The 16645-nt window shown below is 23.9% G+C and overlaps 3 protein-coding genes across 3 annotated transcripts; 1 reads left to right on the top strand and 2 right to left on the bottom strand.

Moving 5' to 3' along the window:
• Nucleotides 1-1189: 1189 nt before the first annotated feature.
• On the top strand, nt 1190-4794 carry LOC129608831 (microsomal triacylglycerol transfer protein). The gene is made up of 7 exons (XM_055520573.1): nt 1190-1379; nt 1789-2349; nt 2408-3640; nt 3695-3846; nt 3930-4288; nt 4342-4509; nt 4568-4794. Exons 1-7 carry the CDS (start codon nt 1331-1333, stop codon nt 4704-4706), a joined length of 2661 nt encoding a protein of 886 aa, XP_055376548.1. The 5' UTR covers nt 1190-1330; the 3' UTR covers nt 4707-4794.
• On the bottom strand, nt 4739-7027 carry LOC129608833 (uncharacterized). The gene is made up of 2 exons (XM_055520575.1): nt 6872-7027; nt 4739-5175 (listed from the first exon to the last, which is right to left on the bottom strand). Exons 1-2 carry the CDS (start codon nt 6911-6913, stop codon nt 4900-4902), a joined length of 318 nt encoding a protein of 105 aa, XP_055376550.1. The 5' UTR covers nt 6914-7027; the 3' UTR covers nt 4739-4899.
• On the bottom strand, nt 5534-6857 carry LOC129608832 (mitochondrial thiamine pyrophosphate carrier-like). Its single transcript, XM_055520574.1, has one exon. The coding sequence runs from the start codon at nt 6667-6669 to the stop codon at nt 5689-5691; it is 981 nt and encodes a 326-aa protein (XP_055376549.1). The 5' UTR covers nt 6670-6857; the 3' UTR covers nt 5534-5688.
• Nucleotides 7028-16645: the final 9618 nt, after the last annotated feature.

Raw genomic sequence — 16645 nt, 5'->3', positions numbered from 1 at the left:
TACATATTTTTATGATTTGTCCACTTTCAGTTCTGTAATAATATTGTGACATCTAGTGGCGAATGTTTACATAATTAAAATCGAAATCATACATTCCTTTTTAAAGAAGAACTATAGGTCTGTCTACAAGAAAGTTTTTAAGAACTTCTCAATGTTTAAAGTTTTCTTAAGTTTTATAGTGTAAAATTTAACACGTTAAAAAAACTTAAATTTTAAAATTTTAATCTTAATGTTGTCAAGACACATGCTTTCTTGGTTATATCAGATGACTTAATTTAAAAATAAAAATTTTCAAAATTTTTTCATTAAAAATAAAATAAACTAAATAGATTCACAAATGTTTTTTTCCAAGTTTTCGTACTTTTACAATCCAAAATCAAAATTTTCGATAACCAAAACCATATTTTTTTTTATGTACGATGAATATTTTGAAATTTGACGTATATCAATTATTTATAAAGTTTTCAAAAGCTTTTTTAACTTTATCGTCTGCTTGTTTACTTTTCTGTGAAATGAGAATTTTTTTCTTTTTGGGAAAAATTACGTCAATTTTTATATCAAACAGATATGATTTAAATTTTAACTCTGTAATCTTATTATAAAATAATCAATTTTGTCTCGTGAGTGTTTTTTTTTTATTCATTAAAAATTATTTGATTTTTTGACAAGTATTAATTTTATAATATACTTTGATGTTGTCAAAAACTTACTCAGCTATTTTTGCAAAGATTTTATATGAAATTTGTTTTTGTAATCTTTTTTAATGAAGTGCAATATTCACAAATTTATAAAAGAACGGATTGGTTTTTTTTTTAATTTTTGATTCGTAAAGGGATCTATTTACGTTTCTTCTAAAATTGTTAAAAATAAAAAAGTGCAAACTGGTTTTCGAAAATTAATTTTTGACATAAAATTTTTGGTTTTTAATTGACATTATTTAATTTTTAAATTTTCAGTTAGCATTAAACTTATTAACAATCCGATTATATATGTGCGATAAAATTATACATTAAATATTTCTTCTTCGGAATTGATATAGAAATTTGCAATCAAATGTAAATGAATAGTTTAGCTGCTGAATGAAACCAATGTTAAAATAACAATAAATATGACATACAAACAATATTTCCATACGCTATCTATTGGGCAAGAAATGACATTTAGTCAATAAAAACAATAAAAAGAAATTATTAAATTATCAGTTTTAGAAATTGCATTTGATAATTATGTTTAACTCAAACTAATAAGTAATAATATGCTTATTAGGAGATTAAAACTATTAGTTTTTTTCAGTTTATTTTAAGATATTTAACAATAAGGTTCGTGAGCCATGGCATCCAATACAATTTTAGTATATTTCTACATAGCACTAACTTTCGGTAAGTTTTTTTTTTAGAATTATTTAACGTTCATTGACTCTATTCTATGTATGTGATAAGAATTTATTAATTTTTTATAACTACATAGACGTAGTAAGGTGTCTTATTGTAACTTTTTGTAATATTGTTGTTCAGTAGTCATTCTTAAGTAAACGAAACAAAATTAAAACAAAATAAATAACTCAGTTAGATCCTTTGACTTCAGTTTAGTTTTTATCGCACTTGATTTTTTATTATTATTCTGTTTTAGAGATAATTGAATATAAGTGTGATTTTTTGTGCATGCATACGATGTTATCAACAAATTAAAATACAAAAATTTTTCCTCGTGGTGTATTAAGTATATGATTTTCCTTCTCTGTTAATAGTTAATATTAATTTTGTATAACATTTTTTATTTCTTTTTAAGTTTCTATTGTACTGGCACAGCTAATACCAATTGGAACGAAACAGACATATCAAATAAAAAACCAGGTAAATATTAAAGAGATCCGAAACACATCATACCTAACGGGCTATGAATTCAATACTTTATTAAAAGTGTCATCAATATGGCACACAAATGAAGGAGAAACACAATTATTACATTTTGAACTAGATCCTTTCAATAAAATTGGAACAATAATATCACGAAATAAAAATGACATCCCGCAGTACAAATCTCAAAATATTCCTGATTTAGGAAAATTGAAGCATTTAGAGTTTTATCTTTATTTAAGTGGAGGTGAAATTAAAGAGTTTTTCGCACATAAAGACGATAAAAATGCATTTTCACTTAATTTTAAAAGAGGTTTAGGTAGTATTTTTCAAGTACAAATTAAGAATCATGCACAAATAACACATGAGAGTGATTTGCTTGGAATATGTAGTGTTTTATACGATTTCAAATCTTCAACTTATTTCACGAAAAAGAAATTTTCTTGTAGGGGCTGGAATTTAAAAGTTGGACGAAGATATGAAAGTGCTATGGGTAGTTTATTCCTAAAATTTTTGATATTTTAACATCATTATTTAAAAATTTTTTTTAGATATTAACCTTTCATCACGGCAAGATATACATTACAAGCTTACTCAGGATTTTATATTACGTAGTGTGGATGCTACAGAAATACATGATATAAATGTTGCTTCTAAAAATGATATTGGCTCAAAAATTGAATCTCATATTGTAATTGATCATGTAGCCTCAGATATTTCTGAACAAAAATTATCTGATTCACATAATGATATTATTGATAAACTCAAAACTTTTCAATCCTACGATGTTGAAGGAGATATTGATGGTCAGATTTCTAAAATTAATTCTAATTTAAAAACACATTTGTTGGCCTACCAAGAGGAAATGAATAATTTGAACATCGGTAAATTGTCTACTGCGTACATATTTGCACAACTACTTCCAATTTCTCGAATAACTAAAACTAACGAATTCGAAAAAATATTAAAATCAAAAAAAATGGCTGAAAATCTTGATCAAATTGTTGATCTTATGGGAGCTACCCAAACTATGGATGCACATATTGCAATTATGAAAGTTTTTCAATTTGAAAATGAAGACGATTTCGAAATAATAGAGCGTTATTTACAAGCATTATCGATAGCTAGTCGTCCAGAAAAATCTATATTCTTAGATTTATATGATATTCTTATGCTAAAATATTCTGATCATGATGATTCAAAGTTGTACGATACCTTATTACAAACTTTAGCGTCTATTGCACATAAATATAGTTTTATAAGTCCAGATATGTTTGAAGACTCAATTATTATTAAAATTAAAGACTATATTTTACACAAGTTAAATACTTGTCAAGATTTTAAATGTAAATCTGTTTATATTCGTGGTCTACAAAATTTAAAAGATCCGTCTACTATCCCAACATTACTTGAAATTGCTTTAGGACAGGATAATTCAGCTTCAGTTCAAGCCATGAAAGCTTTAAAAACTTTTAATGTAAAACTGTTTACAAAGAAAGATAGAAATTTGTTTGAAAAAATATTTTATCAAATTTCTCAAAAATTTGATTCCACAGCTCGAATATCAGCGTTAGATATTTTATTGTCAATGAAACCATCTAAAACTGAGCTTACACATTTATTAGAATATGTCGGATCAAATGATAAAGCATTCGAGATTAAAAGATATACAATAGAAAAACTTAATTTGCTCGCTTCAAAGTGCCCGAAATTCAAATTATTGTTTGAAGATACTTTAAAAAATAGACCAGATCTATATAATTACAATTTGCTTGGACAGAAAGGTAAGAAAACTTTAAAAGTGTGAACATGTTAACGTATTTATATATAACACATAGGTCTCTCTTCTGTTCTGGAACGAAATTTGGCAGTTAAACCAGCCTTTAATGAGAGTCTGTTGAGTGCACAAGAAATATTTAACGGCGTACTCAAACAAGGTGACGTTGATTATCTTTTGAAAACTGAAAAGGGCGAGATAAGTACATTCAAGGTACATACAAAAAATAATCAGTTTTTTTTATATATTAAAAATTATATAAATGTAAATACATAGTTAATAAACATTATTTTTAGCTTGGGCTTTTTACCACTGGTTTATCTACTTTCATTTCCAATAGCGAAGAAGAAGTTGAAGAAGAATCACAAGAAATTAAAGCTGGAATGGAAATCACAATTCAAAATACTCATTTAAGACCATTAATATTTTTTAATGGTCACTCTGAACTAATGGGACATGTTTGGAGTGGAACAGCAAGTGAACCTACCACAGCATATAAAGCTACAGTAATTCAGCAAGATCATGAAGAATATATTTTATTGCAAAATGGAATAACAATATATATGCAAATTGTTGGTGCAAAATCTATAGATTTAAATGGAAAAATTGAATTTAGTTTATGGAATCGTAATGCTCATACCGAAATTATCAAAAAGTATGTCATCCTACTATTATGTTATTAATTTTACATGTTTATATTATTTTTAGATCTGGAGAAGTAATTTTGGGTTCTTTAACTTTAGGCTCATCATTTATCAAAATAAAAAATGAATTTTTAACTGAATCAAATCCGAAAATAAACGTCAATGCAGATGTTGATTTTTACTCAGATATTAAATTGTGTATACAATTAGAAAAACCAAAATCTAGTCTAAGGTAATTTGTAAATATTTAATAACTATGTACTTATTTATCACATTTTTTTTTTTTGTAGACATCGAATTCAAAATACTCTTCAAATCTTGGGAGAAAAAAAGAATGAAATTAATGTAATTAAAATTACTACCAAACTCCCTGGTAAAACTTTGGCTTTAAACCAAAAAAATAACGAAATGTGTAATATGATTGGATAAGAGATTATTTCAATGTTCCTTTTTTATTTATAACTGAATATTTTTATAATGTATTTAAAAATAAATGAATATTTTTCTTATAAAAGAATTATTAATTTTTTTTTCTTTTGTAATTTTAAAAATAAATATATCATGATTTTTTATTTTTATATTTTAAGTAATCAGTACTTTTCGAAGCTTAATACTGTTTTATTTAACTGTTATTTTCTAAATTTAAAAGTTCCAAATCTTTTTCTAATAATTGTATATGGAATTTTAATTCATCTGACATATCTTGTACTTCCTTTACTTTTATGGAATTTGCATTTTCAATAAAGTTTTTTTGCTGCACTTCAATTGAACTAATAATTTCTAATAGCTCCATAATGCTATCACTAGCTTCGCTTCCAGACAAATTGTTTGTAACAAGTTTATCAATACTTTCTAATTGTTTTGCAATTGATTCAATTTTTCTGTTAGCATCCTCTTGCTAAAATAACAAAAATCAATAATTATTAAATATTCTTCAAATATACATAAGTTATGATTATGTAAAAAAAACACACAAAAAGAATGTGTTCCTAACTATAACACAAAAATCAATAATTTGCCAAACATGTCTTAATAATTTTGTAGTATTTGTGAAATAACAACAAATTTATGAACCATTGAAATAGTCAATTTTTCAAAATTTTCTTTCAATTTTGATAAGGTTAAGTTTATCAGGGCTAAACAACTATATTATAAAAAATAAAACACATTACTGAAAACTTATCACAACCATAATTGATTTATTTTTTTTTTTTCACTTTTCAAATATAGTTGTGTTTTATTTAATTTTTTTTTTTTGTAGTATATAAAACTAAATTTTCTTTATAGTATGTAAAAATAAATTAAATTTGTTGGAAAAAAAAATATATTTAAGTAGTCAAAATAAATAAAATAAAAATTAAGATTTCTAAGATTTGTGATGCAGAATCTTTCTTGATGTAAACCGATAATATCAGTGTAAAATATCGATAATTTTGTCATAAAAACAAAAATTTAAAGCGGTTACCCAACCCGATTTCAATAATGTTGGTGTCATTCCTTTGAAAAGCCCTAAAAAACCTTCTTGAGCAACAGTTAAACGAAAACAATGCAAGATACTGTTGTATTCAACATTTTTACCAAAAGTTTTACGATGCTTGTGAAACCCTTGAATTTGAAGCCTCTTTTTAACCAAATCAAATGGATAAACTATAGTTTTAGATACAGTTCCACTGATACCTCCTATAATCATTAAAGCTAAAGATGGTATTTCAACTGGATCAATTTTTAAGGTTTTAGCTATTACATCTTTAAGCATTTTATACACCATAAAATTTGTCCCCATCAATGGCATAATTTGTATTAAAGACGGATTTATACCTCTATATAGGCCACGTATACCTTCGGTTTTTATAATATTACTCATACCATGAAATGAATTACGATAACCTTCACCATGATCTTGCGCTATCAGACGAGTTCTTAGAACATCCAAAGGTTGAGCACAAAAAGTTGCTATACCACCAGAAAAGGCACCGCATATAAAATTAACGGCATTAGGTGAATTCTTCAAATATTCTTGTTCTTTTGCTATCAATTTGAATTGCTCAAATGACCAAAATTGTGCAATTCCAAACATTATACTTAGAACTTGTCCAGGATTGTGACCTTTCCACAACGCTAAGAAGCCCTCTTCTTTATATATTGTTGATACAGCGTGACTTATACTTCGGTATTTTGAAATTGTAGAAGTTTTTGTTTCTTTTACAGGTTCTATTTGAAGCTGAAAACGAACTTTAAGTACGTCTAAAGGTTGAGATGCGGTACGAGTTAATGCAGCTGATAACCCGCCAGCAAACATTTGTTTCATTTGGCGGTGGTCATCTTTTTTCACAAGAGCATTTTCATTTACATGAATATGATCATGCATATGATCATGAATGTCAACTGGCATTTTTGTTTATTAAAAACTGTATTCGCGATTACTTAACACAAAGTTTCTATATATTTAATCGTTTTGCTTCCATATTGGTCGATTAGATAACTACAAATGGAGTTGTATGAACGCGAAAAATGACAGCAAGGGGCTTACACAAAAAATTTTTCTATTTCCAGCTACTTTATACTATTTATTGATTCACTGTATTTACTCTTACCCATTTCATGATTTCCTTCATATTTAAATATAACGACGACATTTTAAAAGCTTAAAGAAATTATTAAAAACATTACATGATTTTTTCTTTTTGGAAATAAATATTTTTGACATTGACAAATTTTCACTGTGATGCCGTTTTTGTAAATCATGAGAGACACTTGTTTTCAGTGCTATAATAAAAAATGTTTATACACATAAGAAGATTCATTACTAATACGTCATTATTTGAATTTTAAAACTCTTTGGATCGAATATCCTTTATGAAAATATTTCCCACAAACTTATACCAATAACTTCAGTTTTTCAATTAAAAAAGTGTTTTTTCAGTTTTCAGTTAAAAAACATTTCTATAATTTTTATTCTTCTATTTGTAATATAGATATGTAGTTATTATTTACTGACATAATAAAAATTCAAATTTATTTGGAAAGATAATTATTAACGAAAAAATCTCAAAATCATTTTATGTTGGTCATTTGCAATAATTAAGTGGATTTATAAATCAACAGCTTGATGTAATATATGTAAAAAAATATGGATGGGTTTTTTTTTATATGAAATAGTTATAAATTAACCCTCTACCGAAAAGTTTGGTATAAGTTGTGATTTAAAAATTTTAGAGCCTGTAAAATAAAATTAATTGTTATGCTATAACTTGCTAAATATAGAAGAAAATTCATATAAAGGGTAATATTGCTGCTAAATTTCCGTAGCATAACGCTTATTTACATCAATAAGATGGATAAGTAACCGTAAGAGCTCGCATGAACGCCGATAAATTGAGTACTCCTGAGATTGCGATTACAATATTGTGTTAATGCAGAATTTAGCTTATAAATGCCGGTAGTTTAAATATTATGAACTTTTTCGTCTTTATTTTCATTGTACAATACAATGAAATTATTATAATGAGTACAGGAAAGTCAATAATTTTGCAATTAATAAAAATTTCAGTTAATATGAAATTTGCTCTCATTTTTAGTTACTAAAATACTTTTGGATTTGGATACTTCCCTTAAACCAAAAACATTAAAAGCTAAAAATCATAATGTGTATAACCTGTAAACACTTCGTTTTCAGAGTATTAATATTAAGAAAAATCTTGGTGGCAATACTATTTTTTTTATACATTTTTATCATTCTATAATGAAAAGTTTCAGAGTATGTGGTTAGCTATTGAAGTTCTGACATTTGACATTTTGCTTTTTTTTTTGTTTTTTTTTTTTGACAAAAATAAAAAACAAAAACCTAAACAAGAATTTTTTCTCTTATTAAATGTCAAATTTACGACTTTTTCGCTCGGTGGTGTTTGTACAATTGTGGAATTTTGCGTAAATAAATTTGTTTTTTTTTTCCTTTTTATCAATTCGAAAATTTCTAAAAAAAATATCAAATTATAAACAGCAAAATATTTAATTTTATTCTTAAATTAATATTAAATAATAAAGTAGTGAATAAGTTATATACTAAAAATCCATACAAAATAAAGAGAAAATTTTGATTCTAAAGAGAGATTAATAGCACGGAGTCACAGACAGACCTACATATAAAAGTCAGCTAGATTATTTTAGTCCTCTTTGATCAATTGTTGAAATCGGTGTAATTGTATAAAATGTCAAAATAAAAAAAAAATCACTACTTAAAGAAATAGAGCTACTATTAAAAAAAAAAAAAAACAAATTGAAAAAAAGATTTTTGTTTTATGAATCGGTGCTAAATGCTCATTCAACTTTACTTTTTAAATTAAATTTTAATTTAATAAAATTCTATGAAAATTATAACACAAAAATTTAAGCATTAACACGTCAAGAACCCTATATTTTTTTTAATATAATATTGCTTAAAGTGTATTTTAAAGTTTAGCAAAAATTATTGATTTTTTTATTCTCAAGTAAATTTCCAAAATTGAAATAACATACCTAATAATCCAAATTAAAAAATAAGCATGTGGATATCTACATATAACCAATGAATAAATATTTAATAATTTTCCGAAAATAGTGTACGGTATTTTGTCAAAAGTGCAGTTTTATTTTCAGTTTCCAGTTTTTTCTTTTTATTTCACCAGAAATTTTAAAAGAAAATTCAGCTTACACACAAAATTTTTATATTTGATTACATTATATTGTGACTAACTAACTTATTATTAAAAAGAATTAGAAAATTTAAATAAATATTTTGGTGGTTTGCATTAAAAAATTTTTATTCCATGTAAATAAAAATAATATTGTTCCCATATAAATTAAAAAAATTTCAAAAACAATACAAAAAAATTCGATCAATTTTTGAAATAAAACAAAAAGATTTTTTTTATTAACTTTTTGGAAACATTAAGGAAAATTTCTAGTAACGGTAAGTATTTTTTTTTTTTGTCATTTTTTATAATTACACGTAAAATATATATTTGGTACCTACCTATATATACATACATACATACATACATACATACATGCACAATAAGAATCCAAATCTTTACAGCTTATTCTATATTTTAAGTGACCTGTATACCATTTGATTTGCATGTCATGAGTTTTATTTAGCAGTACCTTGAAAATAAGATAAAATAGATTGTCAAATGTAATAAGAAGTAATCAAAAAATTATTTTTAATAATTAAAATCATTTTTTGAATGAATTGCACAAAAATTTTTTTAAAAAATAAATCATTAACTATTTCACAAACTATTAGAAATTTGTGCTGATATTTGATGTAGGCACTTGCATACCTATCTCTACTTTTCATATTTCACTTACCCATGTACATATGTACATATATAAAGACTTTGAAAATTTAGTTATACCTACTTAAATCGTACAATAAACTACATATAAATACACACATATGTCTATGATATTATATAGGTCTATATTTTTCTTATTAAGTATATTTTTACATAATAGTTATAACTTGATATTAATGTTTGTATTTATTTTAAACTTATACCTATAATATCCTAATAAAATTATTGAAAAAGAACATAAAAGTTATTTAATTACAATTTATCAATTCTCATTTAATGAATACTTTAGGTGTAAACTACTCTATTGACTCTACTCTTATATTACTTTCATAGCTGTACTCAGATTTTAATATTATTAGTAATTGGTTTTTTCAGAGATAAAATTAGAATTAAATTTTGGCAGATGTCACATGATGTATGTAGGTAATAGTGATAACAAAAAAAAAAAAAAAATATTATTATGAGTGTTTATTTTAATATTGAACTAAGATTGACCATTCAAATAAAATAATTTAAAATTTATAAAATTGTAGTTATAGTGTAATTTATAGAATATATTAAATTTTATGAAAAATGTGATAATTACAATAAATCAATTGAGAAAGGAATAGCGAATTGATTTTGCATAAGCATGTACCTAGGTGAACATAATAAATGCCCATTATCTACATAATCTGCTCAAACAATATTTGTATCAGTTGAATAATGAAGCGATAAAAGTTGTCCAGCAAAGCTAATTTTGAATGTACCACCTATTCGTCTAATTAATTGTTGGATTTTATGAAAAATCTAGTGTGGAATGATAATGTGGTAGTATAAATTTTTTTCTTATGATTAAATAAATTTAAGTAATATATTTTTATTTCATTTTTAGTTGAAAAATATTATACTATGCACACGAAGAACCTATTTCATGTTCCTTCATGCTGCATGATTGATACGTGTTTTTGGTAGTGTTATATATTATATACTTATACGTACATAGGTTTCTATTTTACTAGTATACTTACTTAAATATAAGGAAAATGTTTTAGATAAGCAACTAGCATAGTTACAAAATAGCTGAACTTGATAAATATATTTGATAATATTCATTTGGTTTGATAATACAAAATTTTGATAACAGGAACATTAAATATAATGAATAACTATGAGTATAAAAAAGTTTAAAAATATATAATAAGTATTATTCTCCTATTAAGTTAGGATCTTGTTTTGATAAACTAGAGTGACTAATAATTATAATGTTAGTTGAGCATGTTTTATAGTTTTATATATAGATAGGTGCTTATTTATGATAAAATAATTATTACTTTCTTGTAAGTATCTCTTTTAAGGACACATATTTTTTCTGAAAATTCCTCGGAATGTATTATATTAATTTATTTATATTTAACGAAGTAACATGTTTCCTTAAATTAGGAAATTAAGATTGATTTATAATTATAAGCATTTAATAGGTAAATATAATAAGTATACCTATATTTTGATCGCGAAGCTTTGAAGTATCTTAAGTGGTGGTCATATTTACTAGAAGTATTGTGTGACAAACACTAATAATAATTTACCTGCCGCTAATGTATTTCTTATTTTTAAAATCATTTTTTCATTTTAAGAAAAATTTGGCACATGAAAGCAAATTTTGTGCCAATTTAAAGTTTTTGGACGTATGTTTAAAATTTACTTAACAATATTTATAAATTTTCCAAAAAATTTCATCTTATTTTTTTACCTTTTATTGGAGAATTTTAGCTTAAATTTCTTTAATACAAGAATATTTAAATTTGAGCACTGGCAAATTTATTTTCTAATATTTTAAAGAAATTGACTAAGTTTTTAAAAATTTTCTTTCAAAAATTATATATTTTTTGTATGGATTTGAGTTTTTGTATTTATTTTGCTTGAGTACCGAACAAACTTGAAATCTTTTATTTTAACTTTTTATAATTTTTTTTTAATAACACGTGCCCATTTTAATTACGTATTTATAATTGATTTTCAACACAATTATAGGACGTAGACCAGACTTTCCCAAACTTTCCCCCTCTTAGACCAATTGTAGTATTTTTGAATTTTTGATAGACCCCCTTAATACTTATTTAATTAAATTCATATTTTTTGTAGACCCCTAGCAGGTCTTCATGGACCTCTGGGGGTCTATATAGACCACTTTGGGAATCACTGACGTAGACGAATTAATTTTTTACAACTTCATTAAGTATGACAATAAAATTAATTAAATCTATATTTTGAGTTGTTAAATTTTAAATTGTAAATTGAAATATTCAATTACTTATGTAGGTACTTTTCCAGTAATTAAATTTTTGCATAAATCTAAATTATAATATGTATTTTAATTAATTGAGTAATAAATTATTAATATTTCAATATAAATTAAAATAAACTGCTAGAAATTAAAAATTTATAAAGTTAATCATAATTTGAAAAAATATAATTTACATAATTTGTGAAAATAATAAAGATTTTAGGAAATTTATCATACTTACTTATTAAATTAAAATTTTTGCAATTCCAAGGCTTTTTCATATTGGAAATCCCAAAAGTTAATTAGCTCTTCCTTAAGTAAAGGATATTACGTCTTCCTCATATTATTTAATTATGTTTTTTTTTTTTTAAATATAAAGTGATAAATTTTTCGGATACTTACTTATTTCTAATAGAATCCTATAATAATTTACTTTTTTTGTGTTTTATGAATATTTTTCCATTTAATTTTAATAAAAAAAAAATCATTAATAGCAAATTATTATTTCTTCCATGTCCTTCAAAACCCAATTTTCAAGTTTTTTAGATATATTTTTTTTCTTTCTATTACGGTCCTAAAATTAAAAATTTCTGCGTGTGCATTCAGTTCACCAACTTTAATTAATATTCCTTTATTGCTTATATTTATATATTGTATAGCTAATTTGCTAATTTATTTTTTTTTTGTTTCCGTTCGGATCTCTTTGTATGAATATAAATTGCTCAGAGGACTATCTGAGTGGGCACCCTTTAGCCTCTGTTTTTTTCTCTTTAGCTACTTATAATACTTAATGTATTTTATTGAGATCAAATTGTTTCTGTAAAGCAATGCAAATTTTTTTCCTTTTATTGAATGCTCATTAAAACTTTCACTTCATTTCTTTTGCTTTGAATTTTATACGCCTCCAGCATAATTATGCCAATTTTTTTTTGTCCTTGTTATTAAAATATTGTATGAATACTTTTTTTTTTCTGAATTATCTAGGAGTTTTATGGTTATACATATGTATGTGCTTATTTTTTCTTATGTATAAGAATGTGTGCTTTAAAAAAAAAGAAAAATATTAACCAAGCACACAAATTCGAGTCTTCTATTTTAATTTTGTATGAACATTGCACACATTTGATTTCTATTTTTAGTATAAAAAGGACACTTGATGAAATTCTTACTTTTAAAAACTGTTTGTATATAAGTACATTTGTAAAATTTAATATGGTTTCTAATTATGTGTGTGCGTCAAAAATTGTAATAGAAAGTATGAAAATTGTATAAGTACAGGTACTTTCAGAGATTTTATTATTATTTAAATAAAGTAGGGTTGATATACTTACATATGTGAAAATAATCAATATTATTGTGTGGTGCTATTTTTCGCGCCATAAAATCACTCTACAATTTGTGTTGTAACTCATTATTTTTATTCATTTGTTACTTATTATTTAAGTAAGTATACATATATATGTATGAGGAAGTCATTATTCAATTAAATATAAATAAAAATGAATTGAATTCCATGTGAATGATGCCGTTCAAACAGTTTTATGTTGTTGAACAACAAAAATTCCATTATTAAGTGAACTTAGTTTAATTCTCATTAATATTTTTGTGATATTTTAGGTAAGCATTCTTTTATTAGTATGACTATGTATTTAAATATAAGTATATATATATAAGAATATGTATTCGCAGTTTGAGTATTTCGGTACTTACCTAGATTTTTAAGTATAACTTAGAATAAAGCATATGCTTTGAATTTTTTTTTTATTTAAAATTTATTTTGCACAATCGTTAAGGAAAGAACGATTTTCGAATTTGTATGAGGGCGCAAAAATTATTTTTCAATATACTCAATGTGTGTAACTGTAAAACAATATTGAATTTGCTTTGAAAATTATTCTTGTATTCTTGCAAAATATTCTTGTTATTTCAAAGTATATAAGTAATTTTAATACCAAATTTTGAGCGCCGACGTTATTTATATTATTTATTAATAAAACACAAAGGGTTGCTTACTCTTTCTTTCTTAATTTATCGTTCATTGTCCGAAAATTTCTATATTTCTCTTTTTTGAAACAAAAAATTTTCTTTAGGAAATTTTTTAATTATAATTTCATATGTCCATTTTTTTAAGAAATTATTAAAAAATGTTGCCGACTGTGGACTAATCTTTTTTTTTTCCAAATTTCTAGCTTAAAAATGTTTTGGTTAATTGAATATTTAACCTAAATTTAAAATTATATTAGAATTGGGTAGAAAAAGGAAATTGAGGAGTTAGGTAATTAACTACTTAAGTATAACAAATATATTAACGTACATAATAATAATATTTACTTACAATTTATTTTTGTTTTATGTAGAGGAACTAGAATTATTAAGTACATCTTTAATTTTCATTGCATTTCACCATGATATATTTATTTATTTATTTACAATATAATATCTAAGATCCTCAACTCTTTCTGGGTTTCCGTGAATTTCACCATGATATATTGATTAGATAAAATATGATCTTGAGGAATATTTAAATAAAATTCAATTAATTATTTATCATTTTAATAAAAATATCTCTCTGTGGCCAAATCATTTCTAAAATATTCTTCGTAACATTATTAAAAAAAAATTATAATCATTATTTATTTTAAAGGTATATACTATAAGTACTTAGTTTAAATATAAATATTGTTTTGAAGCAAATCTGTACATTATACATGTACATATGTAGATATACTTATTTATTTTTGAAAGAACATTGAAAATTTTTTCATTTTACTGTAAATAGCGGCTATATTGTTTAAAAATGAAAACAAAATATAATTATAATTACAAAGATAAAAACTTATCAACTGTTTTTTAACAATAAAATAAAATTGTAAATAAAATTAATTGTTTAATAAAAATACTTTTTTCTTTCTACTTATGAAAAATCCTTTATTATTAGACGCGTGAGGCAGAGATTTTTATGGGAAGAGAGAAGTAAGATGAGATTGTGATATATATAAATGTTTTTGTGACATAAGTGTATTGTGTATACATGTAAATTGTGTATATAAATTTTTCATTAATTCCCATACTAAGTATAAATAAATTCCTGATTTATCTTAAATTATACGCCTATATTTACGTTATCAAACAACTACTTTGCAATAAATTTTTTATAACAGTTTTAAGTAATCCATATGGTCAAAAATATAATAAATTCGCATCAAATATATTTTAATAATTTTTAATTAGATTGTGTTTCAAACGTAACTTGTATATAATAGGGAAGTTCATGCCATGGCACCAAATTTCGAATAGCGAGTTTTCGGTTGAAACGGACTTTTCCATAGTGGATATCGTAAATAATTATTTTTAGTGATATTGTTGAAAATTTGTATGTGAGTTAATTTTAGTTATACCACGGATTGATCAGGATATGTTAGGTCTCGGGAAGTGGACCTTTTTTGATTTTACATTTTTTACCATATTTAAGGCCAAAAATTTTCATTGATAAAATACAGGAACTAATTAAGACTAATTTTTCAGGGACTTTGTATGGTATAAAATAAATCAAATTTACTATGATCCAAAATTGGATTTTTCTTGGTATATTAAATAAAATCTTACTAGCATCCTTAAAATTTGAAAGAATTGTTTAAAAAGCATTTTTATAATTTATTGTGAAAAATTTTCGCTGAACTAATCACTTTGCGGTCTGAAATGTGTTGCGGCCACATCATATTTTTTCCCATTATGTGGTTAAAATTGATTATTGCGCATAAGTTAAAGCAAAGAACAAAATTTAAAATTTCAATAACATCAATGATGAATTCATTTCGTAGCTGTATTCATCTAGTTACCCTAAAAATACAAAATTTACTAATTTTGAAGGACACTAACCTGGGGGAAATTTAAAAAAGAATTTGTTTGTGGTTTTGATACAATACGTGGTTAAAAAAATATATTTTTAGAATTTTTAACCCATTGAAGTCAGAAAATTATATTCTTTTAAGTATATAATTGCTAAATTTACTTATATTTATTTTTAAAGAATTAAAATTAAATAAATTTTATTTTATAATTACAATTTACAATCAAATCATCACTTAAAATAATTTTCATTAAAATTTTGTTGTTTAACCATAATAATTTTTTTTTACTATAGAAGCAAGTACTTATACATTTATTTTAATTAATAATTTTTTTATTTTTTTTTTATTTGCAGAGGAATATAGAAGATGCTCTTTGAAGACCTCACATAAAAAGAGTACCAATAATGAATTCAGCAAGACATCATCGTGTAGGGATCTTTTTATCCCCATAAAATCATTATTTATATACATATATATATATATAGTTAGCTTCATTTTTAGGGAATAATTTAAATTATAAGAAGGTATATACAGTGAAAGAACAAAAGTAAAACATAAAACTAAAAAAGCAGTATACAAAAAATACTTGCTTATCCAAAAATAAAAAAAAAAATATAAATATATAAAATTAAATATAAAAGAAAAACATTTTTAATTACTAAAATTTTATTATATAGTTAAACTACTTAAAATCACAAATTATACTAAAAAAGGAAATACCAGTTGAATTTTCAATGTTTCTTTAAAAAAACTTTAAATTCAGTACGCGTGTATAAAATCTACAAAAATAAAAAATATTTTTAAAAGTGATTTACCTATAAATAATAACAAGAATTGACTATAATTTTATGTTAAATTAAATCTATATTATTTGTGTATATATAACGTATATAAAATTTATTTTATTTTTAATTG

This window comes from Condylostylus longicornis, unplaced genomic scaffold (assembly GCF_029603195.1).
Source record: "Condylostylus longicornis isolate FDR11 unplaced genomic scaffold, ASM2960319v2 ptg000037l, whole genome shotgun sequence".
Taxonomy (NCBI): Eukaryota; Metazoa; Arthropoda; class Insecta; order Diptera; family Dolichopodidae; genus Condylostylus; species Condylostylus longicornis.
This window is presented reverse-complemented; position numbering and strand designations above follow the sequence as displayed.